General features: G+C 42.4%; 1 protein-coding gene across 1 annotated transcript in view; it reads right to left on the reverse strand.

Moving 5' to 3' along the window:
* Positions 1–10,801, reverse strand: part of cacna1ha (calcium channel, voltage-dependent, T type, alpha 1H subunit a) — a gene marked incomplete at its 3' end in the record, with an annotated part of 325,861 nt that overhangs the window by 114,960 nt on the left and 200,100 nt on the right. The window contains exons 11-13 of the mRNA XM_083779213.1: positions 9,740–9,771; positions 5,184–5,344; positions 570–794 (exon numbers count right to left, since the gene is read on the reverse strand). Of these exons, the coding sequence (XP_083635339.1) occupies positions 570–794; positions 5,184–5,344; positions 9,740–9,771 (418 nt within the window). The remainder of the gene's footprint in view (positions 1–569; positions 795–5,183; positions 5,345–9,739; positions 9,772–10,801) is intronic.

Genomic DNA, 10,801 nt, shown 5'->3' on the forward strand with positions numbered 1-10,801 from the left:
CTGCAGTAAACTTAGACTTAGACCTTTAGGTGTAATGCCCCTCTCACATGGAATAACCTCTGACCTCTGAATAACCTCTCACATGGAATAACCTCTGACCTCTGAATAACCTCTGCTCAAAATGGACATATTCTATGATTTCAAATCACTCACAGAGAGACAGACCGACAGACAGACAGACCAGACCAGACCAGACAGACAGACAGACAGACCAGACCAGACCAGACAGACAGACTCACCTGCTGGTGGTAATACTCAATGCCCATTGGTCAGTGTGTTGACTCACCTGCTGGTGGTACTTGATGCCCATTGGTCAGAGTGTTGACTCACCTGCTGGTGGTACTCGATGCCCATTGGTCAGTGTGTTGACTCACCTGCTGGTGGTACTAGATGCCCATTGGTCAGAGTGTTACCTGCTGGTGGTACTAGATGCCCATTGGTCAGAGTGTTACCTGCTGGTGGTACTAGATGCCCATTGGTCAGAGTGTTACCTGCTGGTGGTACTAGATGCCCATTGGTCAGAGTGTTACCTGCTGGTGGTACTAGATGCCCATTGGTCAGAGTGTTACCTGCTGGTGGTACTCGATGCCCATGCTCAGGGTGTTGACGAGGATGGCGATCATGATGCCTCGGTTGAAGTACTTGCTGTCCACGATCCTCTTCAGCTTGTTCCTGAAGCCCACCCAGGCCCGGACCGCCCAGTTCCTGTTCTGCTGCCCTCCCGGTACCGCCGTGGCGCCGCCATGACGTCGTCTGCTCCGCCCCCGGCCCCCGCCGCGCACGCCGTCCCCACCCTGGGGGGGACACACACGGCGGAGAGAGAGAGAGAGAGAGAGACAACAACAGTGTTAGAGCAGTGGGTCCCAAAGTGGGGGTCCGGGGGGTACCTGAGGGAGTTAACCCATTCTGACCCGAGATCAGATTCATACGAGGTTTCCACTGGACACACACTGGTCTGATAAACCCATTCTGACCTGAGATCAGATTCTAAAAATGTCAGTCGTTCTTCGATTTTTCAAAAATAGCAGACCTACAAGCTCGTAGCGCGCCACTCGGTGGCGCGCTATGAGCTTGTAGATCTGCTATTTTTCAATAGCTAAAGCATAACATGATGCTAACACCAAAATGGGTTCCCGTTCAGAATGGGTTAAACCAAATGGACCCCTATGGGTCTGTAACTCCGAGAGTTACACGTGTGCACTTGCCCTAGCCTAGCCCCTTTTATGTCGACTTAGATATAGTATTTTAGACAGACTTATAGCTCGTTACGTAGACGGCACTAGAATTGCATTTTATGTAGTCATAGCACTCTATAGTACACATGCATATTGTATAATATATAATATAGTATAGTATGTATAGTTGACAGATACTCCACTGTTACGTTCTTAGTTTATACACGATTCATGATAACTACTTTTTATATATGTGATGTATGCCATGCTTTTGTTTTTGCTTAAAGGGATTGTGACATTTAAAAAAAAGGTTTTGGAATTGTTCTTATTTTTTTTAGGTTTTCTAATCTCAATTGCACCCAAAAAACATGAACTTTTAACATTCAGTAGATTTTCTGTGATCTGGGGTATTCTGGCTCAAACAGGTGCTCTGATTTGCCGGCAGATTGTGATGTAAGATCCTGCAAATCCCATATATGTCAATGGGATTTGCCAGCAGATGTCACTGTTTTCACTGTTTTGCCTGTTTTCATTGTAGCTCAAAAGGCTTCCAAACCCCAAAGAAAACTTCAGACCACAGAAAAGATCCACTGAATGTTCAAAGTTCAGGTTTTTTGGGTAATTGAGGTCATACAACCTAAAAGAAAAAAGAAAAATTAAAATAAATGAAAATTAATGTCATAAAACCTTTAAATGTAAGTCGCTCTGGATCAAGAGTGTCCGCTAAATGCCTAAATTGTAAATTGTAAATTAACATTGATTTTTAGAGATAGAAATGCAATTAAATGGGGGTCAGTATGGACTAATGCATGTCAAACTGGGGGTCCTTGAAATTAAACGGGTTGAGAGTCTCAGCTAGAGCCGTAAAAATCTCCTCTTATGGGGGGTCCCTGGCTCATCTCTTCAAATGGGGGTCTGTGGGCTAATTCGTGTCAATGTGGGGGTCTCTGGCGTATCTCTCTAAAATAATTGTAGTGGAGCAAAAGTACAATATTTGCCTCTGCGATGTAGTGGAGTAGAAGTAAACCGTTTTGGAAATCCGAAATACTCAACTCAACAAAGTAGTGTACTTAAGTACAGTACTTGAGTAAATGTACTTAGTTACTTTACACCACTGGAACAGCTAGGGAACACTTCGTCTAGGTCTTATAGGCGTGACAAACATCCTCCTCATCACTGTCTGTCACTGCATGTCCATAATAGCCTCCATTATCATCACTGTCACTGTCCCTGCTGTCATATCATAGCTTGTCACCAGCTTTTTAAAATAAGGTTTATAGCACAAACAGACTCTTCACATACTAGAGCATGTCTGAAATAAGTGTCAGGGCTGAAATTGACATGTAAATATGAATTAAATGCTTAAACATGTAGCTAGGTGTACTGTTAGAGACCACAGAAGACATGTAAATATGAAATAAATGCTTAAACATGCAGCTAGGTGTAATGTTAGAGACTACAGAAGACATGTAAATATGAAATAAATGCTTAAACATATATAGCTGTAATGTTAGAGACCACAGAAGACATGTAAATATGAAATAAATGCTTAAACATGTAGCTAGGTGTAATGTTAGAGACCACAGAAGACATGTAAATATGAAATAAATGCTTAAACATATATAGCTGTAATGTTAGAGACCACAGAAGACATGTAAATATGAAATAAATGCTTAAACATGTAGCTAGGTGTAATGCTAGAGACCACAGAAGACATGTAAATATTAAATAAATGCTTAAACATATATAGCTGTAATGTTAGAGACCACAGAAGACACGTAAATATGAAATAAATGCTTAAACATGTAGCTAGGTGTAATGTTAGAGACCACAGAAGACATGTAAATATGAAATAAATGCTTAAACATGTAGCTAGGTGTAATGTTAGAGTCCACAGAAGACATGTAAATATGAAATAAATGCTTAAACATGTAGCTAGGTGTAATGTTAGAGACCACAGAAGTGAACCTTTCAAGCCTGTTTTCTAAACTCGTTGTTTTCTGCAAGACGCTATGAGCAGACAGCAGATTGAGGCTATGAGCAGACAGCAGTTTGAGGCCAGGTGGGTGAGAAAATAAATAAAAAATGTGTCAGACTTTTTTTTATAGTTTTGTATTGAGCAATGTGCTCCCACAGTTCTTCCTCTTGGGCTGTTGCAGTGACTGTCTGTCTCGCTCTTGAGTGGACAAGTTAAGCAGTTAGCCAGTGTTCCTGTGTGTGCGTTGGCGTTTAGAATTGAGTGATGGGTCCTCATCCGTCTCTCCCGCAAAATATGAACGCTTTTTGGATCATATATATCGTATAAATTAAAATGATCGCAATGTAAGCTAGCAATGTAAAGTCAACTTTTTTTTAGTAGATTGTTTCCGGGTCATGGCTTTCAGAGGAAAAGCGCTGAGACAACCCCGGCCACCCAGAGCTCCTATTTTGCAGCACTTCCGGCACCGACAGTGTTTTAATGGACTTTTCATTTCTGAGCCGAATGAAAACGGAAATAAAAGCCTGGGTACCGAGGCTAGATGTTAAGTGTCTTTGCTCAGGGACACTAGCACTATATATAGCCCGGAGGCAGGGGGACCGGACCTGCTAGGCCTTTATTCCTGGTTTAGGACCCTTGCCTGCAATTATTTCACTTTGGAATTCTTCCTGCTCCATATTAGTTTTCTTTCCTGTGTTGGACAGCTTCCGTGGTTTTTGACACCAATCCTTTAAGCCTTGTTATACCTCCTGCCCCCCCTCCTCCTCCCCCTCCTCCTCCTCCTCCTCCTCCTCGCCTGCCTAACAGATCCATACGTCACAGCGGATCACTCGCTCTGCATGAAGTGTTCCTGCTACCTCGTTATAGCGCCAACCTCGACAGCGGGGTTGAACTCACTCTGGATTGGATGAATCATAACTCTGGTGTCACCCGGGGGACGAGTCACTGAGTCACCCGGGGACGAGTCACTGAGTCACCCCGGGGACGAGTCACTGAGTCACCCGGGGACGAGTCACTGAGTCACCCGGGGACGAGTCACTGAGTCACCCGGGGACGAGTCACTGAGTCACACGGGAACGAGTCACTGAGTCACCCGAGGCCACATGATGATTGAGTACATATAAGAAGTAGCACGGACGGCCCGGCCCCCTCCCTGACCCAGCAGCACCAGTGGTAATATTGTCGATGAAAACTGAAGACATTTCTTTTTTGTCAACCACCTTTTTCCACTGAAAATAAATGGAAACTATATTAAAACTAAGCTGTGATGACTAAAACTAAGACTAAATATATACCGAGAATTTTGTCAACAAATAAAAACTAGACTAAAATGTTAGGAAAGGGACGAGTGGACAAGAGATCCAGTATAAGTCATTTTACAATTAGTTGCATGCTGAAAATAGAAGATCTACATTAAACTATTTCAGCGCCACCTGGTGGTCACCAGTTTAGGCTTTGAGTGCCAATTCTCCCATTATAAAGAAATAAATAATTTGTAATTCTATTATGCATGTAATGTGCATGTTCATCACCTGTACACCAGATTAGAGGAATTTTCAAAATATGGATGATTTTTTTTTTTTATTCCCAAGGTGGCATCCATTACTTAATAGGCAATTAGACGTCTTGACGTTTATGGCTACAAAACAGTTTTAAGCTCTTGTATAAATCCAGTGTTGTTTTTGGCAGCAAATGTCTATTTTAGTTTAGTCATAGTCTTTGGACTGAAACTTCATTTAGTTTTAGTCACATTTTAGTCACCTGGAAGTGTCTTAATGTTAGTCTAGTTTTTATTTGTCGACGAAATTGTCAGTATATATTTAGTCTTAGTTTTAGTCACCATAGCTTCGTTTTCATTTAGTGTCCATTTGTTTTTGTCAGTGGAAATAGGTAGTCGGCGAACATTTTTCGTCTTAGTGTTAGTCGACGAAAACAACAACACTGTATAGATCGTCTATTTTCAGCAAGTGAAAAACTAAAATCTTATGACATTTAAGTTGACTAAAACTAGACTAAAAACTAGACTTTACCTGGGTAAAGTCGTGCCCTCCGTCGGCGTCTCCCAGCTCCATGTCTCCCAGCTCCAGCTCCAGGGTTTCCAGGCTGCGGGCGCACATGGGGCAGCTGAGCAGCTCCAGCAGCAGCGGGCTCGGTACCAGACCCGCCAGCTGGTACAGCAGCCTCTGACGACCTGGTTGGACGAGGAGAGATGATGATGAGACGCACGCTCAGCTGTGATTAATATTAATCACACCCTCTGGACTCTGAGGTGAACCGGGCCCGGGTTGGTAGCCTGGTTAACCCATTCTGACCTGAGATCAGATTCATACGAGGTTTCCACTGGGACACACACTGGTCTGATTAACCCATTTTGACCTCAGATCAGATTCTAAAAATGTCAGTCGTTCTTCGATTTTTTCAAAAAATAGCAGACCTACAAGCTTGTAGCGCGCCACTCGGTGGCGCGCTATGAGCTTGTAGATCTGCTATTTTTCAATAGCTAAAGCATAACATGATGCTAACACCAAAATGGGTTCCCGTTCAGAATGGGTTAATACACCAGACTAATATCGCACGGACCGCGGGATATTAGTCTGGGGAGGCTCAGCTTGGATTTCATTTCCAGGGGGGGGCGGGTTGAAACATTTTCTCTTTGACGCAATTGGTCAGAGCTACTGTCAGTCAAAGGTCTCAAGCATTGAACGTCACTGTACCAAAGCCCGCCCATATTGCATACCGTGTCCCGATTGGCCACACCAGTTCTCTGGTGTAGGAAATGGGCCTACAATTGAGCCTCTCCAGACCCTAATCCGCCGGCAGGCAATTTTTTTTTGCCAACGGCTGATTCGGTCTGGTTTATTAACCAGGCTACCGAGTTGGCTCTGTACTCGGAACGACTTTGTTCCGTGTGTGTGTGTGTGTGTGTGTGTGTGTGTGTGTGTGTGTGTGCACCAAATCTCTTTACCCAAAATAGCAGTGTTATCTGTTATGTTCTAATAATAATAATATGGACACTGTGTTATATGGGGTTTGCAGATAATGGTTAAGATGCCTTTAAGAGAGACTCGTTATTGTGGGATGCTTACTGTACGTAATACACAGAGCGCGCAAAGTAACAAGGAAGTCTGTTCTGTACTGAGACAAGAGACTAAGGTGCTATTTACACGAGGATGGTGTTCATAGAAAACAGCAAAATAAAGCATCGTTTGCTGCTGTCATTTAGACGAGAACCGTGTTCTCAGGAGGTGAAAACGCAACAAAGTGAAACCACCTTCCATAGTGGAAAATCTTTGAGAACGCCGTTTTATCCCTTCTCCGTGTAAACAGGCGAAACGGTGAATCCGCAAAACTTTATGACATCATGGCTCACGTCGTTGGCTCACAGCGCATATGTTTATTACATTAATGCAGAGCCCTATTATGATATAATGGAGTTCCTGAACAAGCCTCCCTCCTCGCCTACAAAGCGCTGCTCATCAGCGATGGTGAATGTAAAACAATGATGTAAATAAAAAGCCTTGTGATAGGCGGCAGCCACGGCAGCATGCAGCGTTTATGTAGCCTAATGTATTATAACATATGTGACCAGTGCCAGTGATTTCAACCACAAGTCGGCAATAGTATAACTTCACTATAGAACAAAATACATTCTTTCTTTTTTTTTTGGTGGTTTTCGTTTTTAGCCACATTAACACAGTTGGAATGTTAAAGAATGTTTTTATTCCATCAGAACATCATTTTAGTGTCATTAAGTCGTTGTATTTACATTGCAAAAATGTCTCTATAATTACAGATTATTTGCCGTATTTTGGGGGTGTGAACATTCCTGCACGTATTTACATAGAGTCGTTTCGATTGGCCGTAGCTATCTTTGTTCTCCAGTTACAGTAGCCGTGTGTTTCTGTGACAATAGTAAATAAATAGCCTACAACATCAGCATTATTGTTAACTTGATATGATGCTGTTGGATGATGTAATAAAAGTATAAATTAACTGATTTACCCGTCGTCCACTGAAGAAAAAGTTGCTGTTTGTTTGTGGTCTCCACACGGACCACACGCATTCTGACGATTGTCTTAGTTGTAAATCCATTCTTCTGCCCTTTATTTCAGTGCACACATGTGCATGTTTAGCACTGTGTTTTAATCTCTGTAACTTTATTACCGTTGGATGCAGCTGCCTGATGATCAATTAACAACGGTTAAAATCCGTCTTTTATATAATTTGATCAATCCATGACATCCATGCGTGATCGCGCGTCGCGGTGAAATCCGTCTTTTATATAATTTGATCAATCCATGACATTGTTGTTCAAATATTGAATGAGAAGACATAGTGTAGTACTTCAAAGTGGTAGGATCATAACACACGTCTAAGGTATTTTTTCCCCTGACTTTCTGTTGGTAAGGTTTTGACTCTTTCACATCAGTGCACGGCTGATTCAAACCATGCATTTAGGGGTAAAAAGGTACCTTTGTACATAATGTAAACATACAGCATTTTTAAATTTAGCAATTAAAAGCATGGGTCTAAAACTACAAGTAACTTCATGGAATAAATTATAGCCTACTTGCAGTGTTATAGCTGCAAGTAGTTTTACTCCACATGTATTTATTTGAAAACTCAATTAGCCTACTAGTTATTTTTTAGATTGTATTATTACAAAACATACACTAAACAACGTCCGTCCTATATTTCTATATTGCAATATTGATACTTTATCATCTCTATTTATTCTTATTCTAAGAGTTCTAGATGACCTTCTTTTACTAAGTGTCCACTCAAGTCATTAGAGGGCCTGATCTTCAACGTGTTTCCGCTGATATATTGCCGTGACGCTGGCGGAAAGGCATTTACGTGATTTCCCACATTAATTTGGAATTCATGGAAATGGCCGTGAACTTGACGCTGACTTTGGTTCGTCGGTAACTCCGCTAAATCCTCCGCCACCTCTTTAGGTGGCGGAGAACTTTTCGGAAGCATACACTTGCATATAGATTTATTCAGAAGGCTTTAGTCTTCATGCTGAATCAATAAATAGTCCCCAAATCTCAGATAAAATATGTAGGCATGTGCCCCCAACATATTGGTCGATCAGCACATAAAAAAACGATATATATATATATATATATATATAAAAGCCGAGTGCACTTGTATGCCTATAATGCATGCATTCTAGAGGCAAGTTAGCCTATAGAGTCCCATAAGGAAACTGCCCCTGCAAGCCCCGACACCTTTTTATTTATTTATTAGGATATTTCTATAGCATGCATGCGCGATTGCGCTGCTCACTGGACAGCCTTCTCTAGGCTACTCGCAGTGCAACGCGTTGTGAGCTTGTAGATCGGCTCTCGCGGACTGCATGTTAAAAAACAAACTCACAATTATAATAAGAACATAGGCCTACACTTATCTGCATTTTGCACTGTACGAATCTAACGTTGTTTCGGTGTGTGTGTGTGTGTGTGTGTGTGTGTGTGTGTGTGAAAGTCGGCCAGTCATATCAGTTTTAAACCAGCTCACCTCCACTCGTGAACATGACGGACAGACAGACAGAATTTATAATAATGTATATTGATATTGATCACATGGATGCCACACACAGAATAGTTTAACTCACTGGATAAACTCACTGGATTATAATTTCTTCAGACAAGAGGATCCCAGGCCTACGAGGTAGGCCTATAATATATTTACTTATGAATGTATGGGGCTATGGGCTACTGTTCTTTATCGCGCAACAGTGTCGAGGGCCCATGCAGCCCCCCTCCCTCTCTCGCTCTCTCTGAAAAGACGACTTTTGCATTGACAATTGACATATCCGATATTTTAAATATCGGATATGTTTTACCTCTGCATAGGGTGTGAGAGAGCACCCGCCTTGGTCCCGAACTTAATTAAATAAATTATAATTATATTGCTTCAGCGGAGCACGCACCGTTGCAAGCTTCGATAGCAGTGACCGCGGCTGTGATCTCAGACAAACTGCTGTCTGCTGAGTCATGCTTGAAGCCTTTTATGGTATGAAATTGGGCGTGGATCAATGCAGATGAGGTTGTCGGGTGCTTTTCCGATCACTTTGCACCCGCTGCATTCAGTATGACATACACCTGCGATACACCTGCGCACCTGTGGTACACACCACTCTCTGAATAACACGTCATCTCAACGTAGCTTGATCGGACGGATAAATACGATATCTGTTTCCGCCACCGTTACACTCTGGCGCATTTCGTTTTTGAAGAATCAGGACCATTCTGTGCAGTTGACAGTGTGGAGTGGTTAGAGGATGGGGGGAGTGTTTATGCAAGTATCTAGGGGTGGAGACAAGTATCTATTGTCACACCCATTCCTGGCTCAGAGATGCTAAGTAATTTGAAATCTTAGAGTGACAAATTCTGTACTTTGGTGTTTACAGTTCAACAAGTTTCAAATGGTCATATCTTCTTTTTCATTTCCCCCCCAATTTCAATGAGCAATACATCATATGAAAGGTTACAGTGTGCAGTTTCATAATATGTAAAGAACTGAAATATTAAACCACTGTCCCCGGTCACATATATAACCATCCTGTGGCGCGCTTTGCCTGCATGCTCTGGGCTGCCTGTCAGCCCAGAGCTGAGACACAGAGACAGAGACAGAGACAGAGAGAGAGAGAGAGAGAGAGAGAGAGACAGGCAGAGAGAGAGAGATCTTCCGCCGTAGCCTGAAAACCCACCTTTTCAGACTCATCATGGCCCATAGCACTTACCCCACCCCCTTAGATAGCATTTCTGTTGACTTAGATAGCATTTGATACAGACTTATAGCATGTTATGTAGACAGCACTATAATTGCATTGTATGTAGTCATAGCACGCCATAGTACATATGTATAGCATAGTAGTATATAGTTTATATGTATAGTGTATGCATATTATATAGATATTCCACTGTTACTTTCTTAGCTTACGCATGTTTCATGATAAATGTTTTTATGTGATGTATTCCCATGCTTTTTGTTCTTGCTTAATGTAAATCGCTCTGGATTAAGAGCGTCTGCTAAATGCCTAAATTGTAAATTGTAATTGTAGAGAAGAAAAGTGGCTAATAGAAATACAGATGTTGAGGGAGAGGCAGAGAACTTATAGGCCTATAATAACTCAGCAGAGCATTAAAAGGTAAATTGTACCAAGTGTTATTGATGGTGTATTGATGATAGCACAGCGGAAGCTATTTAGCGTGCGCAAGTGTGTGACTGTGTGACTGTGTGTGGCGTGTGCGTGTGTGTGTGTGTGTGTGTGTGTGTGTGTGTGTGTGTGTAACTGTGCTGACTCCTCTGCTCTGTGTCACCAGGCCGAGGCTAAACATCCAAACACATTTCATATGCAGGAACGACAGCGAGCGTCCTGCCTTCCATTTACAATATGAATATGAACCGACTGACACAGTCAGGTAAGGACAGGGGGCGAGAGACAGAGAGACAGAGCGAGAGAGAGGGAGAGACACAGAGAGAGAGAGAGAAGAGAGAGAGAGAGAGAGAGAGAGAGAGAGAGAGAGAGAGAGAGAGAGAGAGAGAGAGAGAGAGAGGAGAGAGAGGAGAGAGAGAGAGAGAGAGAGAGAGAGAGAGAGAGAGAGAGGAGAGAGAGAGAGAGAGAGAGAGAAACTGC

This window comes from Protomyctophum parallelum (genome assembly GCF_964188405.1).
Source record: "Protomyctophum parallelum genome assembly, chromosome: 13".
Classification (NCBI taxonomy): domain Eukaryota; kingdom Metazoa; phylum Chordata; class Actinopteri; order Myctophiformes; family Myctophidae; genus Protomyctophum; species Protomyctophum parallelum.